Source organism: Numida meleagris, unplaced genomic scaffold, assembly GCF_002078875.1.
Source record: "Numida meleagris isolate 19003 breed g44 Domestic line unplaced genomic scaffold, NumMel1.0 unplaced_Scaffold119, whole genome shotgun sequence".
Classification (NCBI taxonomy): Eukaryota; Metazoa; Chordata; class Aves; order Galliformes; family Numididae; genus Numida; species Numida meleagris.
The window spans coordinates 973,643-997,386 of record NW_018362987.1 but is presented as its reverse complement, the minus strand read 5'-3'; the positions used below and the strand labels follow the sequence as shown (position 1 = coordinate 997,386).

Sequence of the window (23,744 nt, the reverse complement as noted above, 5' to 3'; positions counted from 1 at the left end):
AGATGCCCAATTTACAAGGGGAGCCTACTTCTGGTTTTCTGCTCATGGATGCTTTTTTGCTCTCACATGCTTGACTCTTGTACAGGTGATGAACATCTGTCCATATCTATATATGGAAAAAGCTGTGAAAACCTCAGTTTTATTCTTGAAGTGCTTAGAGTGAAATACATTCAGAAATATAAGGTTTGCTTACAAAACATATTTTTCTTTCAGGGAGGATGTCAGAACTGCCAACGTCATTGCGGCTGAAGCAGTTACATGTCTGGTCATAGACAGAGAGTAAGTACATAAATTTCCTGTCTTGTGGTGGGGTGCATCTCCAGTTCACACTTTTTATGGGTTTTAACTGGAGCCTTTGATCATTTTCTTTAAGGTCATTTAATTTTGAAAAATATATCCATAGTATATTACGTGTCCTTGATGAAGTAGAGAGAACATTCCCCTAGATCAATAAGCCAAAATTCAGTGATGACAAATGCAGAAAATTAAGAAGTACAGAATGACAAAATGGAAATAAATAGGGAAAGAGTGGAAACAGATCCAGGCATCATGGTGGTACGCAGATTGAGTTAGCATCAGCGAAATGTCATGAAAGAAAGAAATCTTCTGACAAATGTTAGAGCAACATGTTGTTATTCTTTTCCACATGAGGTTGGAGAGTCCTTGTCCAAAGGACTCAGCCCTGCTTAAAGCTCTGCAACTCCAAGAAGATAGATCAGAAGAGCAAAATAACGGTTTTCCTGTTTTGCATGGAAAACTTTGAGGAATTAGGTATTTTTTTATCTAGACAAGAAATGCCTGCACTCCAGAAAACAGTGCTGCAAAGTTGACACTTTCCTATGACTGCTGAGACTGGGGAAAAAAAATAGCATTACCTTGAAAATCCAGTGTGACTCTTGGGCTGGTTTTCTGGTTGTGAGGGCAGTGAGGCACTGGAATACACCATCACACAGGGAAATCTTCCACCTTCACAGAGGAAGGTGTTAGTTGTGATTTTTATAACTGCACAGGGAAGACTGTGATTTTGTAATGGACAGTGCCTCAAAAAATACCTGCAAATCTATTTTTAGGCATTAACAGAACTTTTTAAAAAGTTCGTCTATGGTTTACCTGTGCTTCACACACTGTGTGTTCTTGTTTCATCCAAAAGGAAAAGCTAGACCCAAAAGTTGTTTGGAGATGGGTGAAAAAGTTGATTAAGGGAGGGAATGGCTTCTGTTGGAAAAGTAAGTATGTAGGTTGGAACTGTTCTGGGAAGGAGATGATGAAATGAAATGAGTGTAGTTCTGTGAAATCACAAGAGATGTGGATATGATGAATGGAATTGATTTTTCACTGCCTTGCCAAGTGTGAGAACCCAAAGGTAACCGCAGGAAGGAAGTGAAAGCCAAAAGGAGATGACTCTTCACATGGGATGGCTCATGGAGCTCCTCCCTGTAGGAAAACAAGAAGTTTACAAGTGCTCAAAAGGAAAAGAAATCCACTGGATTTATTAAATATGTAAGAACTACTACCAGCTCCAGGAAGTCTCAGAGAAGTGTCAGAGTATTGAGACAAATATAAATGCTGGATCTGTTCTTGAAGTCTTGAAGACATATGGAATTGATGTAAGACAAAGTCAAAGGGCAGCTGCTGAGTTACAAGTGACTTCTGAGGCATTCTTGTAGTGTGATGAGATGAATAGGAGATGCTCCTCGAGTTCTCTGATAGGCATGATCTAAATGCACCCAATCCTGTTTAATACAGGAGTTTTATATTCAATTATCTCTTGACATTTATTGCAAACCTTTGTTCTAATGTTTTGAAGTAAAAGAACTGAGGAAGAATACTTCAAAAATCTTAGATCTCCTGATATCCTAGTTCATTTATGATAAATTAAAAAAAAAACAAAAAACTAAATTATGGTCTAGCTGTTGAAAACATATGGCAAACTTCAGGACTGTCACCTGAGTGGCTTTCTTCCACATATAAAAGCAAGGTAGCCTGACAGATAAAATACATATTATCCCTTGTTATTCTGTGGGCAAAGGGAATCAGCAGAATTAGGTACTGTAGCAAACATTAATTCAGAGAAATATGAAGCGAAGAGTCATTTCTACATTTTTTCTGAAGTCTTCTATGGGTGTCATTTTTGTTTTCCACCATAAGCATTTTAAAAATTAATTAAAAAAAAAAGCAATTCCAGATTTAGTCGTTCCTGATTATTTTACAGACCTCATCTAATAATCTTTTATTCTGTATAAAATGACCTTGAAATAGTAAGGAAGTACAAGTTAAATTTAACTGATGAAGCTGTAGTTAATCTATACCAGGGATTCTAGTAATGCTCAGCAATTAGTAGCAGAGTAACACTATTTAAAAGAATACTATTTATAGAGCAAGAAATGTAATGCTATTTATATCACTATTTATAGTTCAAGGAACTCTGTCCTCTGTCTTGACCATTTCTGACTTTCTTCTCATAACTCTTCCCTTACATTATTGTTTCATGGTATGCAGATAACTGTAGAAGCTCATTTTAATATGGAGAAAATGCAGTAAGACTTCTGTAGATTTGGAAAATTGTGCAGGCACTGTTCTTCTAATGAGGAAAATAGCATTTTTTGTATATTGAGGTATACTGAGTATTAAGATGTTTGTTTTGTCTTGGCGGTCAGTATAAAGGTTTGCAATTAGTTATATGCAGAGTAGCAATGGAATCTGGAAGTCAGCTTTACTGATTACAGTTAGAAGCTCTTCTGCACAGAATGAAGAGTGATGCTTTTCACTACAGTATTTTAATATTTCCTATTATAAGACAAGCTCTTTGCTTAATCAAAGGTAACTATTGAAGCAACACTTTCATGCTCTGTGTATCAAGCTAAAATGACACTCAGGAAGCGTTGGGACACTGCTCTCAGACACAGGGTTTGAGTTTGTGTGGTCCTGTGTGGAGCCAGGAGTTGTACTCAGTGATCCTTGTGGACCCTTCCAACTTATGTTATTCTAATTCACCTCGAGTACCGTGTCCAGTTTTGGGCCCCTCACTGCAAGAAAGACATTGAGGCCCTGGAGCGTGTTCAGAGGAGGTCAACGAAGCTGGTGAGGGGTCTGGAGCACAGGCCTTATGAGGAGTGGCTGAGGGATCTGGGATTGTTCAGTCTGGAGAAGAGGAGGCTCAGGGGGAACCTTATTACTCTCTATAACTACCTGAAGGGAGGTTGTAGTGAGCTGGGGGTCGGCCTCTTCTCTCTTATAACTAGTGACAGGATGAGGGGGAATGGCCTCAAGTTGCGCCATGGTAGATTTAGGCTGGACGTTAGGAAACACTACTTTTCTGAAAGAGTGGTCAGGCGCTGGAATGGGCTGCCCAGGGAGGTGGTTGAGTCACCGTCCCTGGAGGTGTTCAAGAAACATTTAGATGTAGCGTTGAGAGACATGGTTGAGTGGGGTTATTGGTGGTAGGTGGATGGTTGGACTGGATGACCTTGTAGGTCTTTTCCAACCTAGCTAATTCTATGATTCTATGATTCTATGAATTCCATGTGCTTATAAAGTAATAAGGAAGAGAACGTAATAGCATGAAAGTTAATAGCAAAAGGGGAAATATATATGGAGTATATTCAAGGAGTGGAAGTTACTGAAGATGAGAGAATGTGGTCCTTGAGCTGAAAGCTGTATATAGACAACATATCTCATGGTATAGTTTCTGAAGAAGGAAAAGTAAGACTGTGATTATGGAGTTTGGGTTGATTTTGAAGACACAAAGAAGTAGATGTGCATGGGACTGAGGAATTACAGATAACAGTCAGACATCAGAAGTCTCTGTACAGACCATGATTCTTCAGAGATCATGGACATGAAGAGAGAGAAAACATGAGCTAACAGAGGAAAAAAAAGGGTTAAAGCAGTTAACTTCATGCTGGAGAGTGAACAGAAGTTGCAGGCAGTTACAGCAGCTGGGAAAGAAAGGAGGAAACCTGGCTCCAGCCAAGAACTGGAAGCTGTGAAGAAATCCAGGCTGTGACTGTACAAAGAAGGAAGATTTTGCAACCATTATGGGAAATTCTGCAAAAGCAGAAATTGTGTAAGGAGCCAGAGAAGGTAAGTGGAAGCTTCTTAAGCAGAGGAAATCTTCACCTTGTCCTGAAAACAGAAAGGCATTCCATGTCTCAGGAGTAAAGGTGCTACATTTGCACAGATTACAGAAATGTGGTAGAGGAGCAATGAACCATGGGGCTCATTTCCAAGGGATCCAAAAGGCTGGAACCTATTAAGGAGGTGTCCAGCATAGATACCTGGTTTGGGTCAAAATCACTATGAATGAAAGGGTAATGGAGTAGTGGTGAACGGAGACCTGGATGTGTTTGGAAATGGATGCATTCAGGTATGAATAGGATAGATGTGAAAAAAAAAATGGCTAAAGAGATTTCTGGGCTTACATCATTATAAATGACTATGAATTTACAGAGAAAAGGAAAAATAATTGTTAGTAATAGTAGAAGGTTGTTCATTAGGCTTAAAGAGAAAGTCTAAAAAGTAGTTAAAGAAGAGACTGTGGGAGATAAAAGGGACTCTTTGGGAGATCAGGTGAACGAGGGAACCTGTGATTCTTTCCATGTTCTTAGAAACTTTCTTCAGTTCTTAGAAACTTTCATCATAGAAAGGTGACATATTTAGGAAATTATTTATAGGGAATTAATGTGTAATATAGGTGTTTGTTTGAGGGAATGACTGTAGAGAATTGGCTAGTTGGTTTGAGATCGATATTCTTCCAGTTTTTAGAGAGTGCATAGAAAAAGAAAGGGACTTCAGACGTGGGATCTCCAGGCAAGATGACAGCACTAGGTCCTGTAGTGGCTGCACTGGGAACACCATTAATTTTGTTCACCCATGAAAGCTGGCAATCTATTGGCGTAGAATGATAGAATGGTTTGGGTTAAAGATCACGTAGTTACAAACCTCTGCCATGAGCGTATTCCACTGTAACATTAAGAGTTGACTTCTTGCCATAAAAAAAAATTGCATATTTGTTCAAGTGTATTTTAAAAAAACAAGCATTGTAATAGGTAGGAAACATTTCCACAGAATTTCAGAATATGTTCCAGGTTTCAACATGTCCATGCACACTGTCTTGGAGGAAGAGGTTCCATTAACCCAAGAGGGCACGCAGAAGCAGGTGGTGGCAAGGCTGACCAGAAGAGGCTAACAGCTTTGTAGGGAATTTGGACTGGAGCAGCAAAGGTGCTCTTCTTGCCATCACAGAAGCTGGGGGAATTGGGAAATTAGCTTGAAAACATCAGCAAAATCTATACGTTGTTCATGGCAGTTGTTAGACTACTCAGCACAGTTGTCTGACCATTTGTGATTTGTGGAACCATTATGTGCTTGGACAACTAGAAAGCTTTTTGCAGATATACTATTTCCTTCTGATGGAAAATATGATCTCAGTAAAAAATTTAATATTTTACAACAGTTTTCATTGTCAGACCTCATTTACTCTTTTTTTTTTTCTTAAGAATTCATAGGTTTTTTTGTATTTCTGACTTGCTAAGGCCCTATGTGAAATAAAACAGAAGTTGGTGGTGGTTACGTGTTACCTGTTGTGGTACTGCAGTAATTCATCCTGCAGGAAGAAAGCAGTGGTGGGAAGTGGACAACGTGGTTGACTCCAAAGTATTTCAAACTTGGCCTTGACGTGACTTGTCTTAGTGACTTTTTGGGCTCCTTGAAGTTGTTATTAGGTTTGTTGTAGAAGTAAGATGGACTGGTTGGGGAAAAGTTGGTAATTCCAATACGCTGAATGTGATAGACTCTTTAAAACTTTGTATAAGGCATCTGATAAAAGCTGTGTTAGCACAAGTTGGACAGCCTTGAGCATCTGTTTTGTAAATCAATTTGAATAAACAGGTACAGATGCACTTCACATGTGACTACTTTGCATGGAGTTATAACAGGAAGAAAACTTTCAAAACACATTTGTAAAATTTTGATCATTATTGAGACCCTAGGAGAGAAGTTTGTGCAGCCTTTTAAACTTTTTTTTTTTACATCTACCTACAGAACCTAGAAAAGTGTTCCTCTTAACTGTAAGAATATTTACACTGAAGCTGATGATTCAGATTAATCTTTTATTTATAAGTGATTTTTTTCCTCCATATAATTTATTTATAACAATATTTTCCTGAAGCACTGAGATTTCCAAGGTGTAAATGTTGTAGGTGCTGGGAGTACAAAATTACCCAGTGCAAATGTTAGTGACAAGCTGAAACTCAGGGCACAGCTGCTCCTCACAGCAGCTGGCAGTGCTGCAGAACTGCCTCGTATTTGCAGATATTGAGTGCTAAATAATCTTTTTCTTCTTATTGTCTTCTTCAGTTGCACATGCTCATGTAGGGGTAGATATTTTTAAGAAAACCTTTTAAATATTTTGGGTATTTTCAGTTTTCAATTTGCATTATTGTCTTTATTTGTAAGCCTTCTTTTGGTTTGTGAGGGGATAGCTCTAAGGTGCTAAGAAAGGTTACTGTGTCAAACCTCTTGGCAATGGAAATCAGAGAGGAAAAAAAAAAAAGGTATTATCCTAGCATGACTGACCTTCTACAAGCTAAGCTGAATGCTTCTGTTGGAGATTTTCATTTCTGCTGCTTTACTATTTTTCCCACTTGGGGTGAGATTTATCCATGGAGAAAATTGGTTATGAGGAGAGAATGGAAAACATGAAAAGAGAGAGCTGTGCAGAGAAAAACTGAGCAGTTCTCTGATGAAAGTCTTGGGGATGCTACGACCAAGATGACAGGCAATAAAAGAGTGACTCCAGCAGACTTCAAAATCCCACCCAGTCCTAAATCTGGCTCAGGACAGTCAAAGAAAAACTGAAGGATATTAAACAAACTGTTGTTACTCCTTTCTGTGACTTCTTATTTGTGGAATGTGTAACCCCACCACATTTTCCTAACCACATTAAAGCAACCTAAGCCTTGCTATTTTAAATTGCATTTTAAGCCTTAGGTCAGGTCTTGTAGCATGCCAGGAGGATTACAGTGTTGCTCAATTGCTTAAATATCAGTTTGTGGAGCATTAACATCTACCTCTTGATTTACTTTTGCTGCTGTCTTGCAAGGGCTTCATCCCATGGCACATATTCATCTCTAGACAGACAAACCTTGCTGTGTCAAACCATGGAGCTGAATTTTTTGTGTTTTCACTGCTGAGTAAGGGATTTTGCATTGAAAAGATCCTCTGGTTGATAACATCTCCAAATAACAAAGCATACAACCTGCTTAACTTTTGCCTTGCTAGAAGATCCTAATGCAATTGCAGTGGAAGAGCAAAGGGATCCTTTCCTTCTCCTCTTCATTAATGAGCTCTTGTTGCTTTCCCTATGCTGTGTAAACAATTCCCTGGACTGTATAATTAATATTAGAAATCAAGCAAAGTGGCACAATGAGGGAATTTGTGTGGGTAGAGGATATTTCCAGAACGGTGGTGACTATAATTATACAAAAGGCCATGGTGGAAAGCCCTGTTACAGCAAGTAACTCTAGATCCAAACAGTATAAATAGATCTCCCGACTGTGACCTCTTGTCTTGTATTTATTACAATAATGGGTAAAATACAGCTTTTTCCAGCTGCCATTCGTAAAGCAAGAGCAGATAATAATTAAGCCTTACTTCATTCTTCTGGAAATTGTATCCACTGCTCGCAATGCATGCACCATGTAACTTCTCTTAAGGTCAAACATCTCCTGATGCAGCAAGACACTTAAGCTCCCACTTAAGAACTTGCAGCATGTTTAAGATTATTCAGCAAAGCATGATCCGGGCAACTTCACCACACTTAAAGGCAAAGGGAACGCGATGTCACGGGATGTAATGTTTTCTGCAGATACCTTCTACTAAAGCCAAATGCATCCGTTGGATGAAAATATTTCATTTTTATTTATCTCTGTATTTTCACTAACAGTTGAGATTTGAGGCTTTTTATCCAAAAATGTTCTATGGTCAGAAGCAAAATACTTTAGGGGTAAAAAATGCAAACCAACTGAAAACTGTTACCATCATCTATGTTCATCATCTGATGAACAGCATTAATCCTCTTTTGTCCTGAAATTCTTTAATAAGAGAGGATGATGTGAAGTATAGGAACAGGTTGCCCAAGGAGGTTTGGATGCCCCGTCCCTGGAGGTGTTCAAGACCAGGCTGGATGTGGCTCTAGGCAGCCTGATCTAGTGGTTGGCGACCCTGCACTCAGCAGGGGGGTTGAAACTAGATGATCTTTGGGGTCCTTTTCAACCCAGGCCATTCTGTGATTCTATGATTCTAAGTATTTTCTTCTTACTTCTCTGTGTATAAATAGGGCCCTAGATGTTGTTGTTCTGTTTTTTTTTCAACTTTTCAATTACTTTTTTTCAACTTCTTGATTTAATAGCCGCTCTGTTCTTCATGAGGGTCAGGACCATATAGAAAAGAACTGCAGAACTCTCCATTTTGAAGCTGTAGCCTTATGGCTGAGCTTAGTCAAGAGGCTGTAGCTGGGAGCAGTTCATCCTTCCATACCAGCCTAGCTTTTTCCTCATTTTGCAAGTGCCTTTTTCATTCTTCAGACAAAAAATGCCCCCTATGCGGGACACACATGCACTGGGAAATAAAGGAAATGTGTAAAGGGAAGTATACTTTTCACCTGAAATTTTCAATTGTTGATTTTAATTGATTTCAGTTATTAACATTATTTAAAACATTCAAATTTGTATTCTTTATTTAGTTTCTGACGCTGTGTAATATCACTAACACAGACATAACAGTCATCATTTTAATTACTTTTCCTCTGGAACGATGCTTGCTAGTTAATTGACAGGTCATTTGGTCCATTTGTTTGAGTCACTCGTGATATAAAAAGATTTTCTAAGTCTTTTTCCAATATGTTTATGCCTTTTGCATCTCCCCTGGGGCAGGGGATGGTGTTAGGGGTCTGCTCAAACTACTGCTAGCATGTACAGGGCATGGTGTAGGAGTGCTCACTGTATCAGGCACTCCTAATGTTTCACCCTCTCTTACTCAATGTTTAGCCTAATTAAAGCCAAATCTCCTCTTACATGTCATTAAGCAATCCAGCTTATGATAATTTGCTTGTCTTTCTTTTCCTTCTCTGCTTTTTTTTTTCCCGCTTTTTTTAATTTCTTCCTCGTGTGTTTTTGGTTGGTGCTTCTCTTGCACTGAGAAAGCTAAGATATGGATGTAAAGATTAGCCCTCACTTCAGAAACAGGAATTTCTTGGGTTTCTGGTTGGAGAGCAGGGATGTGATAGTGGCACTTCTCCATCATGGGACTTATCAGCCAAATTAACAGTGCCAGATTTACTGTGAAATTCATTAGGGATTGGGTTCAGTCCCTAAAAAACCTGGATAAATAAGTTTGGACCTTCTTGATTATTATCCAGGGGCATCCAAGGACACCCCCTGGTTGCTGCTGAAGAGCCTCATTGGCGTGCACAGCTCCCTCCAGATAGACTTTGTTCTCTTACAAAAAATACCTTTATTTTCACAGCTCCTTCAAACACCTGATTGGCGGCCTAGATGATGTTTCCAATAAAGCCTATGAAGATGCAGAAGCAAAAGCAAAGTAAGTGTCAGCTTGTTGTGTTCAGCATAAAATCTTCACCTAAGTTTTCTTACTCTAATGGCTTTGTTGATAGTGAATATTGTAATTTCAAAAGAACCTGCATTTTCTCGACATAACAGTGTAAATCAGCTTAAAAAGCAGTGAATGAAGTGCTTTCTCTTAATTTCCCTCTGGATGAACCTCATTTTGTCTCCCCTGGTGGTCTCCGGGAGTATGGGAGGGCCAGGTAGAGGTGGTGTGCTCAGGCTGGTGCCCAGCTGGGTCATCCCAAAGTCACCATGACATGTGAGTCTAGAGAAGCCTCAGACCTTAAAGAGAAATCACAAAATAGTTCTTCTGAAAGGAGGGCAATTACAGGTCTTGAAAAGAGCAAGTAATGAAGGAAATTGCTCTTTTATATGAGTTTTCTTTAGAGAGCTCCGGTCTTTCTGAAACATTTTCATAATGTCAAAACTTGTTCTGAGACAAAGAACAGGAAATCAAGTTTGTCATTTCTGAATGAATACTACAGCTATTTTGACATGATGCAATATATTTGTCTGAATTTTTAGCTATAAATACTCATTTGTTTCAGGAGCAAGCTGCAATGTGTTATGATTTTAACATATTTCCCCCAAAAAACCACTCATAATTCATTCTTGATATGCAGTTTGTTTTTAATTGAAAGATTTTGGTATGTCCATACTTGATTCTATAACAATAACAAAGCTTATTAAGAAGAACATATTACAATTAAAGTGATGGTGAGTATAAGCCAATAAGATTCAAAAACCAGGGTAGAAAACTGAAGTTGCTATGTAAAAAATGATTTTACTTTTTTTTTCTTCTTTTTACTGCATTAAAGAAGGGGTTGGTTGTTTTCTCCAGGTCAAATACTGAGAATGAGCATCTTTTAATCAGTGGTCTAAATATAAGATTGCTCTTAAGTCGCACATAGACTTCTCGTTAAACCAGAGAGGCTTGAAATAGCGTATTACAAAGGTATTCGCACTTCCATGGAGAGAAAATGAGAGAACCTAAATGATTATTCAACTAAAAACAACTGTTGGATTGTTTGTTTCAGAAAGTAAATGTACATCCTAAGAAACTTAGTTTCTTGGACAAGACTTACTAATTTTGCAAAGTACCTGCAAATTAAGATTTTTTCTTTTATTATCATATTTGATTGATACTTGAAATACATTTTTAATAGTGTTTTTATTTGTTGTGTGGTGCTAGAAGGCACCTTACGGTTTCATTTTGTTAAGAGCGTTATTCACCTGCCTCTAATCAAACTTCTAAGATTTCTTTTTCAAATGCTGAAGTTCCCTAAAATTCTTCTCTTAATTAAAAAAGGGAGGAGGTTGTCAGCCTCTTCTACCATCCCAAAAGACAGGCAATTGGGGCACAGAACACAAAGTCAAATGGACAGCATGTTATAATAGTGGATAAATAGCTATCGTGTATTATAGACAAATGTAACGTATGTTATTATACATACTAATAGTATGAGCTACAAACTTGAAAATAATGCTACTGACAGTTTAATGTCAGTAACAGCTTACACGATGCATTTTACAAAGTGTTTGAAAATTAACCTAAGTAATTTCAGGGAGATGGTCCTAAGTACTCTGAGGTAGTATGGTTGGGTTGCCCTTGGACTTGATGATCATGAAGGTCTCTTCCAACCTGAACGATTCTATGATTCTAAGTGTGCACTTTTATTTTTTCAGATTTTATTTTTAGTGCTACTGTTCAGATTATTGTGATTTCCAATTGAAAAATAAGTAGAAAGCTATGATAATGAAATTGGGTTTTTTTTATTTTATTTATTTATTAATTATTTATTATTTAAGATGATGTTGTTATCACAGAAGCTTTAATGAGTTATGCTAGGATCCATTGGCACTAAGCAAAAATTTTCAAATACAACTTGCCATTTCCCATCTCATCATCTGTGTTCTCACATTTTCAATTCTGAGCTGCATTTTTAGTAGGGTATCATGTAGTAATATATTTTCACAGTATTTGTGTGTGCAGGTTGTAATGGAGAGTTTTTCAGACTGCTTTTGTGACTTTTAGGGAAAGCTTTCAGGATCTGTTGTGCACTTTACAATGTACCTTTACGAGGACTAATTTTGGACCTATTTTGGATAAGCTCTTCATTTTGGTAATTAACAGTTTTGAGCTTTTATATCCTTTATGCCTGTCCTTTTCTTCTAATGCCAACTATTCTGTCCAAATGGAAGGGCAAAGTAGAGGGCTGCTGATGATAGATGTGTTGGTTCCTCAAAAGAAGAACTGATTAATTTTGTTAACAACTTTTCCTGCCATCTTAAAAGTTAGAGGCCAGTGCTTGAATCCTGTCACTTGATACTGTAGATGATGATGACATTATTAACCTTCATATATTGACATTTTGTCTTTGAAAAAAGCAGAGGGGATCAGTGCAGTCTGCCTTGAAAAACATACAAAAAACATAAAAAAAAAACTTACAAAAGGAATGCTCATCCAAAAAATATGGCATTTTTTAGACGAATACCATATTTACGTTTGCATGGCCCTTGAAAGCAAGTGCATGCCTGCAAAATGATGAATAGAATAGGAAATAATGACAAAGTTACTTCAAGACTGAAGTGAGATGTAAAGTTTTACCCCTCGTGTTATTGTTTCTATATCTCACAAGATAAAACTCCTCTGGGAGAAGAGTCTACTTGGCAGAAATTTTAACCTGGATTACTTTTCAAGCTGATGTTAATTAGCTTCAGCTAATTGTCCTTCAAGAGCTTATCTTTTCTGAGAAATTTGCAAAATGGAAGAAAACAGCACATAAAGCACATTCAGGTACTCAAATCACGTAAAAAAATTTTGGTTTTGCATCCCTGTAGCTAACATCTCATTTTCAGTGCTCACGTGGCAGTGACAGAAGGCACTTGGATAGAGAGAAGTTTTCTGTATACTTTTACCATGTATCAAGTGGATCCACGCAAAGGTCAGACATTCAGCAGACATAAACACACAGAGTAAATGCAAAGGACATCATTCTAAGACTTCATTACAGCGTCAAACCCTGCTTTTGGTTGGTGTGGTGGTCACATTTGGGGCTGATATGTGAACAGTGTAATATTTTATCTATTGCTGCCACTTAAGAAGTACAAAGCAAGTTTTTAAAAATCTACGGAATGGCAGCAAATGTATTTTCTTATAAATCTATCTGTATCAAGATGACTATTAAACTCCTGTTAATTTGTAGGCTCCTGATCTACAAAAGCGCAAGAGTAGACTACATCCAATAAAGGGTTCATGTTCCTAAAGCAGGACTTGGGCCTTGGGGAGGTGTACCTTGCAGAAATGAGTACTGAATTTTGGCACTGTATTTTATTTTATATGTGTTTTAGAAGGTGATGAGAACTTTGCAGGGCAGAGCTGATGGTCCCAGTACAGGACGTGTCTGAGAGGTTGTTAGGCAGAAGTTAAAGGGTCAGAAGAGCTTTCCATGCATCCAGAAATGCTCCAGTTCCAAAGGGGCTGAACAGCTTCTTGTTGAGTACATCTCTTTCCAACCTGATATTTTCCCAACTAAGCCCTGAGATGTGGCTGGGGTGCTCCTAGAACCATAGAAAACATAGCCATCAAAGCGAACAACAGAGGTACTGCTGAAAGCAGTGCCATTCAGTTTCTCATGTGCACAAGCTGAGTTATCTTCAGTGCTATATTATGAGTTTTCTTAAATTCATGTGACTATTAAAATTCTGGCTTAACATATCTTCTCAGTTATCTTCTTAGTTTTATATTTTGGAGGGACTTTTTCCTGTTTTTTGCAAGCTTGGGTGTATCAGTTCTCCTTATCTTCATTCTCTGAATGGTTAGAGTTGGAATGGACCTTTATAGGTCATCTGGTCCAACTCCCCTGCAGTGAACAAGACACCTTCAGCTAGATCAGGGTGCTCAGAGCCCCATCCAGCCTGACCTTGAGTGTCTTCAGGGATGGGGCACAAATTTGATTAAATTTCTATAATCAATATTCTACTCCTCCGATGTATTCAGAAAAGTTAATAAATTCATTGACTAATGAATATTAGAGTTATATTCCTGCAGGTGTCAAGGTGAAGGAAAGAGGCAAGTGTTTAACTTGGTTCATGTTCTGAGAAAGCAGGAGTTTCAGAAGAAGAACACATGCTACATGCAATCTTCATTGCTCTTTGAGGCAGGACAGAGATACCTAAGCAAGAAGACCCATCTAAGTGTAGATTAATTCCAGATGGATCCACTACTGCAACTCTCAGAAATCCAAGAAGAAACTGGTTTCTACCAGTTTCTCCTACCAGTTCTGCCAGGAGAGGTGAGAGTTCAGCAAATGCTACTCCCACCAGGCACACAAATCCTTTCTGCTGAGTCTTCCCCATCCAGAAAATTCCTGAAGTTAGTCCCTGCACCTTCCTTTAAGCACTAACATAGCCATCAGATGAGGTTCGTCACACTTGTTCTTGACATGGCTATACCAAGGGAGAGGCCCCTGCCATGACAGCAATGGGGATAACTGCAAGGTACCCCTCACCAGCACACCAGAAATACTGGTGGCTGCCTAGGCATTGCCCTGCCAAGCAGAACATGTCTGCCCTGAGGGTCAGGTTCCCCACACTCCTCCTGTCACAGCCAGAATTATCTGCTGATGTTGATCTCCTGTGGCAGCGGGGCTTGAAATTAATACCCTATTGAAGTCCAGGTGCTGGTGCCTTCATGATATTGCTCCAGGCTCTCTGCAGACATGGACAATTTTGATTGCACTTTTTGCTTTCTTTCATTCTAGTTGCATGACAACCCTGAGGGTAAACATTTGATACTCACAGCCAAATTCGTCGTCTTTTTATGAGACTTGAAGGAGCAGGGACCTTTGTGTAGGTATGCAGAGGCCTTTTCTTTTCCTAGCGGCTCTGGCCCCAGATGCCATCATCTTTACTTGTTCTGTTTTCTAAAAACAGCTCCATCCAAACCTTTTATTTTATTTGGGCAGTCATCCCTTCTATCATTTTTACTATTTGTCTTTGATTTCATTTTTATAACAAAGCATCTCAGCCATTTATTGACTTAGTTTTAGTGCAGAGTGTTATTAATATTCTTCAGTGTTGCACGGATACTTTCTAGGTATTTTCCCCCTTCTATCCTGGCTTTAAAGATAAATCTGATTTTATTCTAATGAGAAAGATAGAGATACATCTTTATGCTTCCAAGTAGACCAGGTGGCGTGATGCCCCATCTTCCAAAATGGTAATATGTAGTATATACTTAGCGCTAGCATTCTCTGCCACACCCATTTAGGAAGACTTTTTGGCTCAGCAAGTGCTTGTGTGCTTGGCTGGTGCAACCTGCTGGTGCCTCTTGCAGGGCCTGGTAGCTGATGCTCAGGTGCCATCTGCTGTTCAGGACTTCCAACATGTTAGAAGGAGAAAGGATTTTCAAGTATTCAGTGTTCCTCCTCAGTGGTGCATCTTGGAGGGCCGTTGCTGTATGTGTTTCCTTCCTGTGCAGCCTTTTTCTTTTTTTTTCTTTTTCTTTATTTTGCTTCATGAGGTTTCCTTTGGGAGCTGTTTTTATAGTTGTAATTGTTTCTGGGATTTGCATGCTTATTGCACTAGGCCTGTATTAGGAATTACCACAGATTAATAAGAATGTATTTGAAGAGAAAAAAATGTTGGTGGCAAGTATAGACTGTGCATTCTAGTGGAGTTTTCCTTCAGAGTACTTCAAAATCTGCTTCCTTTGGACTCAGTGTTAAACAGTGCTCAGGGCTCTGCAGCACATCTTCCAGGCTGGCATCACCTGAAGGGAGCCCAGTTCTCTTCTTAGTGTGGGAGGGAACTGAGGAATTCCTTCAGAAGCATGCTTCTCATCTGGGCTGAGAGATGCTTTAATGTACCTTGGGAGCAAAGAATGTTCTTCAGTGATTCTCTCATTGCAGTGTTTGCCTGCAGGTGGTGGCAGCACTCTGGTGACACATATTGGTGTTCCTGTAGCATAGACATCGGCTCTCCTGTGCTTTGTGGTACCAGGGTGTGAGCTGTGGCCAATGCCTGCATCTATGCCATGAGGCTGGATTTGGCCCTAATGGTGTTCAGTTCCATAAATGTGCTGTGGCAGAACACAGCTTATCTACATGCCATCTCCTGTTCTGGTAAGGTGGGAAAGCTGTACATGCAGGTACTGGGTCTACAAGCACCTCAGCACGTGGTGGTTTGGTCAGTATAGCCACCCCATGGATTTTGTGTGAGTGATAAACAGCTCTGCATTTTGGAACAGGATTCTTTTATTTCGTTTTTTTTTGTTTGTTTGTTTGTTTGTTTGTTTGTTTTTTAAAGAGTAGCCAAGAGGGATTTTGACCCTGACAGAAGTGAGATTTTCAGTTAGGAGTTCCAAAATGGGAGCTACTGTTTAAAGAGTGTGACTTAATAAAGGCTTGACTTTCTGTTGGTCCACAGCTTATGAAAACTTTGCTGAAATAATCCACTGCCTTCCAGCATCAGTGAACTGTTGAGTGATTAGATTATTGTTCTGCAAGAGAAAATATTTTCTGGCTTCCAGCATTCCAGAAGTTGGATGGTGTGAGGGCTGCAGTAATTGGTTCTGTCTCCCTCTGTGTCAATGGTTTTCTGTATTAGTGACCATATGGGAACTAGCTTTTGCTTTGGCTGTATGCAGTGGGGGGAAAAAGGCTTGTGGGTTATGCAGAAAGGGAGGAAAGGATCACTCATGCTGTGTCAGGCCAAACTTGCCGTCATTTCTTTTAGGCTCTATAAACAATTAAAATAACTAAAATTAAAATTAAATATATATTAAATAATTATATTAGTTATATTTAATAATTTAAAATTTAATTAAAATATTTAATAATAATATATTATTAAATATATATATTAAAATAATTAAAATAATAAAAAGAAAAGGGAATAAAAAGGAAACCGCTGAGAATGTAACTTTGCCTTTAGATAGCGCTGTTTGGCCTCTGGTGTTTGGGACCTTTCTTCTTTCTGGAGAATTTTACATATGACAGAGTTTGGAGTTACATAATTTGTAATCTCATACTGAAGCCAGTGACAGTTTGTATCCCAGTCTAGCTATCAGATTTTCCCAATTGCCACAACAAATAGTTGCCTACTTAGAAAATAAATTCTCAGAACTGATTTTAAAAAGTAAGACCATTGTGAGTGATATCCCTACGCGAAGGCAGTGGAGATGGCTAAACTGCTACTTTTTTGGACTGTGAATTGGTATTTACTTGCAGACTGGCATTACTCATGCAGAGACATGCACTGAGTAGACTTTATGGCTGCTTTCCTCTGGAGAAAATGCACTGTGTAATGTACTGTGTCTCTCATGAGGGATAGATTAGATTAGCTCTTAAAAACAGGTCATTTTTATTTAGGTAATAATCTATATGCTTCTCTCTTGCTAACTTGACCTTTCAATATGATAATGGGGTGTGTCAGATGGCAGATTGAAGTGTTAGCAAAAAAAAAAAAAGTACTTTTGAAGCAGGCTGCTATTATAATATTCTACTGCGTTTGTTTTATAAAATTAGAGCCCATCTGAGCTGAGAGATGATGAAATAAAAATGCAGCAAAAAGCTTTCTGAAGATTGTGGGTCTCATTGCAGAGGAAACAGAAGAATATTGCTGCGAATGCACCTATATACTCAGTACTTGAGTTGTACCTGCTGGCACTCAGTGGAGGAGGAAAGGAGGTCTATGTATTAAAGTACAAAACATTATTTTGGCTTTTATCTAAATGGTTTATTCTGAAACCACTGGGAATACTTCACTAATCTTAGTGCTGTCATTTGTGTAGTGCAGTCTTGGGAGCTCTAAGCAGAAATTTTGGTAACTTTTGGCATCCATGAGGAATGGAGAGGCAATTTTAACATGAAAACATCGTTGCAGTTTCCATTTGATACTCAGTATGTTTTTGAGCTGTCCTAAAGATTACCCACGTAGCTCTATGAGTTTTACAGCACTGGGAGATGGGCTATTTTTGCCCTACTTTCCTCAGAGAGATGTCAGTAACATGCGGGTGCTTGAACGGTGTCAAATATGTGATAAATAAAACTGTGATGCTTCTTTTGTAGATATCCTCCATTTCTGGAACTGTTAGGAGTAGTTGTGGGATTATTTGTGACTCTTTCGGCCCCCGCTAGAGCAGTTGTCCATGGCTGTACCTGACCAATACTTGTGAGATCTGCAAGGATTTGGTTCAGATCTCACTTTTAGAAGACAAAACGGGTAAGGAAAAGAAGAAATGTGTTACCCGAGGGAGGTTCAGGATGAAGAGATCTGGGCTACAGGGAGGGGAGCATCAGGGGAGGAGGAGGGAGAGCACCATCTCCCCTCTGCTGATGTTTCCAGTCAGCACTGGGAGAGATTAAGAAGTTTCTACCTGTTTACACAAGAAACCTCAGACTGAGATGCGATGTGATCAGCTATAAAGTTTTGAAATTTTGATGTATGCAATTATTTAAACACAAGAGAGATGAGAAAGAGCAGAGAGTGAAGTTCCATACTTTGAAGATGAATTAATATTGTTTTCCCTTAGAAAGTAAACATGGTACCCAAAAATGCCTAGCAAATTCAGTTGACCCTTGAACAGTAATTGTGTCACATTCAAAAATGAAATTCAACCAGTGAACTGTGAAATAGAAGAAATCTAATCCTGCTGTAAGTGAAAAACTCGATGCAAGCTTACCTCCAGATTTACTGCTGACACCTCCATCCCACCTGCAGCAGAGACACCAAAACAAACCTTTTTGTCTTCTTTCTCTCCCTTCTTCCCTGTCAAGTATGCAGAGTTGGTTTTCCTGAAGATACAAGTTAATTTCCGGAGAAAGCTTACAGTGTAATGTAGTCCACATTGAACTTGGGATTTCTACCTGTATCTCACCCTTATCTAGGGAGCATGGGCAATGGTGGACCATGGCAATACAGGCAGTGTGGTGCCTATGGAGCAGACTGCCAAAACTCAACTGCGAGACTCTATTATTTTGCTATCCATTAATTTTGCCAAATGTTAAGCGCTTAAACCAAAGACAGGCCAAGAGTCTCTATAGAAGAAGAGCAAATTATGCTGAGCTGAGTCTCTGCCTTCATCACTGCTGGCAAACAGCTGCAGGATCAGTACTACTCAATGCTCCCCTCCTCTTGGTGCAACAGGAAGGTCACAGCCTACTGCTTGCTACAGCAACATAATGTCTAACACTGAGTGAGGGAGGCTTGTTTTAAAAAAAAGGAAAGTAAAGATGCTTCCAACATCTCTGATGAATGTGCTCCACTTACATTGATTTGCCCTGTGGTGCATTTGCTATAATTTTTTCTCAGTGCCTGACTGAATACTCCATTAAATGATTTGGGAAGTGCAGAGTTTTAAGTATTTAAATTGTCTCCTTAAAAAATAATTAAAAAAAAATACAGAAGAAAGGAAAAACCTCTTCTCGTGATTTAACTCATCTCACAGCTCTTTCAAGTGTACAGTAAGACAAAATGTCAAGAATATAGACAAAATGAAGTTTAGAATATGTGAGAAAGCCGAGTCTCTGTAAGCCTCTGGAGAGAAGAAAAAAGTCTGATCTTCCCCATTATTTTGGACATTAATGTTGAACTACACGGAGGTTTATAGTAGGGCAATTATAATTAAATTTCTGATGTAACTTTAAAGGACATTATTCACAACTGTATTGAAATTCATGTTTAGTAATGGGAATTTAGCATTTCTAGCTCTATCTGCTCAGCGTACTGTCACACGCAAATGTTTTTGTGCTCAGTCTTTAATATCTCGTAGGTTTTGCTACTTCATTTTCAGGTATGATTTTCAGGTCACTCTGCTGAACGCATCAAACAATGCAATTTGTTGATAGCAAAACAAGGGATTAGTGTGTTACAGTCTCAACAAATTGTGCTCAGAAGGCATTTGTGGATTTGCAATTGCAGCTCCTGAGTGAGGAAGAAGATTTGCCTGGCTGCTGATTATCTCCTATAAATGACTGCTGTACCTTCACCCACACCCAGCTGCAGGTGCATTTTCACCTCCTTGTACTGACCCTAGGCTCAAATTAAATCAGGAGATTTGCTGTGCTTGGTGTGTTGCCTAATCTTTCATGCTTCAGGAAGATGCTTTCTAATAAAGGTGCAGTTCTTGCACGCTAAGATTTTAATGGATAGCTGTTCCTTATTTCATTTAGAATGAGTTTCCATGCCGAAATAGTATCATTCATCTTTGATAGTAAAGTATATTCTTATTACTTGAGCTTCTTTTGGGAGCCTGTAATAAGAAATGTGCTGGCAGTTGGCTGTGGCTCTTGTAACGTGTAGGAAAGTTGCCAGTCAGTCCCAACAGATGCTGGCTATGCAGAAAAGCTAGTTACTTGGATGTTGTGAAAAATGAGCCATCTCTTTAAATTTCCCCGGCTTTCTAGCATGCTTTCTGATTTCATACACTCAAGGAAATGAAGGTCTTAAGTTTCTCTTTTCAAGATTTCAAAAATGCTTTATGATCTCATTATGAACCTGACTGCTTAACAGATAAGCTGTTTTAATAAGTATGCAAAAACTTAATCATTAGATTTTGTATGTGGGTCAGGTTTGGCCATAAAAATGTTTGTTAAGCATTGAGCCTGTGCTTAGTAAAAGCATTTGCTCCTGCTTGTGAAAGATAGCATTGAAACAAGAAAATAAATCTCCAAAGTTCACAGCTCAGGAAAGAAAGTCCTGCATGAAATTATTGCTGTTTCCAATGCACCCTTGCTAAATGATGAAGCTGACATTTAAAAAAAGGAATTGCTTTCACTTTTATTGTTGCAGCCTCTGCAAAGGGTAAAGTCCTCCAAGATTGAGTACCAGGAACAGCCTCCCTGGCCCTGGACTGTGCTCAGCATTTCAGAGTCTTCTTAAGATTAAATATAATTAAGCACTTTTCTTACAATCAACTAAAATAAAACACTAGTAACCAGAACCTTACTTTAGGTGAACTTTTTAAAAGTAAGTAAGTGCAAAATTAAGGTATTTTCCTTTGTTTCTCTATGCCTTTTTTGTTTAAAGCAGGCAGGTTTTTATCATTGTCCAGAAAATCCGACATCCATTGCTCCTGGAAATGGAGAATATATTCAGACTTTTCAAGAGATATATACAAGGTATAAAGGCTGGAAGCAAGCAGTCCTGCTTCCTCACTTTCCTAATGTGTTGCATAAAGGTTGGTGATGCTTTTGGTTGAGTTAGGAGTCCCCTGAGTGAAAGGCCTTTTTATAGTGAGTCTCTTTGAATGGCTTCAAGAATTTTGCAATATTGCTTTGAACATGGGTGAGGAAGAAATTTCAAATGTTTGTTTGACGGGCAGCATCTCCTGTGCCATTTAATAGAGGAGACTCACATAAAAAAGCTGAGCTCTGGGTGTGCCAGGGGCCATATCACTCAAGAAGTCAACAGGAGCTACGAATAATGAATTCGCCTTTCAACATAATGATTGTTGGATGTCACATGTTGGGTTGGGAAAAAAAGAAAGAAGAAAGAACTCTTACTCACCTGAGCTATTTTAAAGTTTTCCTCATTTCTCACAAGTTTTTAGTGGGTGAAGTTCTTAGAAGCTAAACATTTTTAGTAGAGGCTGGTGTCGTTACTTCTGCTGGAGCTCAGCACAGGCCTTAGGAGGCAGCAAGATGGGGTGCTCGGGAGCAAGGCAGAGGCATTCCTAAAGGGAATGGAGTATTTGTATACGAGTGCAAATATTTTTTTCCTGAAAGCGTATCTAGAAAAATGCCTGCCGGGCCAGGCAGATGGCTACAGCTGTATCCTGGATGGGCCACATGGACTGCTTCCACATGGATCCAGCAGAGCTGGAGGCTCAGCTTACATGGCTTGGAAGTCAGGATGGCACCACAGGGGTTGGTGTCAGGGAGGCATTTTGGGTGTGCTTTGAGCTCTGTGTTCCATTGGGATCACCTGGCATAGGGGTTTCCTTCTGGCCATGCATCATTTTTGAGCTGGTTTTACAAAACATGTTTTGCGGAACCTACCCTACCCTGCTGGCGTGACTGTGAGTGTTGCTTATAAAATGAGCAAACTCATGTAGCAGATAATGAAAGCACAATGCACAATCAGAAACAGTTATTCAAAGAAGAGCTTCACTTTATACACCAATGCTCGTTTTAAGTGATAAATCCAGCTTAAAACATCATAAACATCTGTGAAATGAATGCTTTTGCCCCATTCCTGCAATGCTAAGCTCTAGGGTAAATATATGAGATTCAGTAATGATTTAGCGTGCCCAGGGAATTCAGGATCAGGCCCACAAGTATTTTAGTTGTTCTGAAAGTGAATGCTGTGAATGAGTTTCAGGGCCACAATGGTCTCATCTAGAATGCGATTTGATTCCAGAAAGCAGTAATCAGCCTGTTAATAGTCAGCACTCATTGACTCCAGTCTTTAAAATTTATATTCCTTCTACTTCCTTGATAGGCTAAGCATTATCTAGCTTTTCTATTACAAGAGCACTTGTACCCAGTGCCTGTTGTTCATATTTATACGTCTAATAAAACATAACACTGTCAGCTTAGACCTGTTCATTTGTATTTTACACTTTCACTTTTTACTCTCAGTTTCTATGGGAACCCGGGCTGATGTGACAATAGAGAATAAAGAACTGAAGAGCAATCTTCAAACCATAGCTCTTTTTCTGTACTGAATTGCCAGCATTACAGAGCAGGCACAAACAAGAACAGAGCCAAATAAACTTGGAAAGAAAATCAAGACAAGTTAGATGCAAGAAAGTTGACGGTAATAGAATTTCCTCATGGAGGAAGCACAGGGAGAAGATTCTCCTTCCTGAAGTATGTTGCTTGGGTGGTTTTATGCTTTTTTGCTTTGAAAATCTGTGTTTGAAAATTGAAAGTTAGGCTAACATTTTCTAACTGTGTCTATTGCCTGCTTTTACAGCAATTTCAGGACAAGGTTTTGCACTATAAGCAACAAGACCCTCTCTGTTTGGTAAAGTTATTTACAGCTCATGAGTTAGAAGCATGACGTACACGTATAATTCCATATATTTTGGCAGGAAACATATTCTAGTTCATATATCACTGTATATCATTTAGCACTCACTGCTTCAATATCTGCAGGTGAATCAAGGTGAGTAATATAGATTAGCTGAGATAATTAGCTGAAGTAATTAGTAATTAGTAGGAAATAATTAGGAAGACCTCGTCAGGACATTCCTCACAGCGGCACAGTGTGTGTACAAATTTCCTAGGTGATGCTTGCATTTCAGACTGCCTTGGACAAACATGAATGTATTGCTTTGAACACAAATTGTATAGTGCTATGATTAAAAAAAGAAAAAAAAGTGTGCACCTTTCAACAGGCTTGGATTTAAAGACAGTGGCTTTGCCAAACTTTGCTCATATGTGGAGTCACATAAACAGATATACAAAGAAAAGGTCTTTGAAACTGATCTTGGTAGGGCTAACACCAGTAAAACTTAGAAGCAGTTCTTGAAACACATCATTGTTTGTCTTAATGCTCATATGCATTGAGGTAGATTTTCACAGCTGTGTTGCTGAATATCGAGAAATGACTATAAATAGATAAAAAGATATTCCTCCCACAATCAGCTGAAGCAGGGCACCCTTTAGGATGCACAGTGGTATCATCGCGATACTATTTTTTTCTTAAAAGCGCTTGTTTTGAAGGTCAGTTGGTGTGGCAGTCACACTGAGATAACCCTGCTCCTGATAGATACCTTTTCCTCTCATTGCTCTCTTGAGGTTGCTTTGGGTCTGATTTAGTGTTATTAAGTCATAGAATCATAGAATCATAGAATTAGCTAGGTTGGAAAAGACCTACAAGGTCATCCAGTCCAACCATCCACCTACCACCAATAACCCCACTCAACCATGTCTCTCAACGCTACATCTAAATGTTTCTTGAACACCTCCAGGGACGGTGACTCAACCACCTCCCTGGGCAGCCCATTCCAGCGCCTGACCACTCTTTCAGAAAAGTAGTGTTTCCTAATGTCCAGCCTAAATCTCCCATGGCGCAACTTGAGGCCATTCCCCCTTGTCCTGTCACTAGTTATAAGAGAGAAGAGGCCGACCCCCAGCTCACTACAACCTCCCTTCAGGTAGTTATAGA

At 39.0% G+C, this 23,744-nt stretch overlaps 1 protein-coding gene across 7 annotated transcripts in view; it reads left to right on the top strand.

Annotated features, from left to right (window-relative positions):
* PRKG1 (protein kinase, cGMP-dependent, type I) overlaps positions 1-23,744 on the top strand; it is a 429,334-nt gene that overhangs the window by 353,304 nt on the left and 52,286 nt on the right. For all 7 annotated transcript variants that reach the window (XM_021381835.1, XM_021381839.1, XM_021381834.1 and 4 more), the window contains 2 exons: positions 214-279; positions 9,526-9,600. In XM_021381835.1, the coding sequence (XP_021237510.1) occupies positions 214-279; positions 9,526-9,600 (141 nt within the window). The remainder of the gene's footprint in view (positions 1-213; positions 280-9,525; positions 9,601-23,744) is intronic.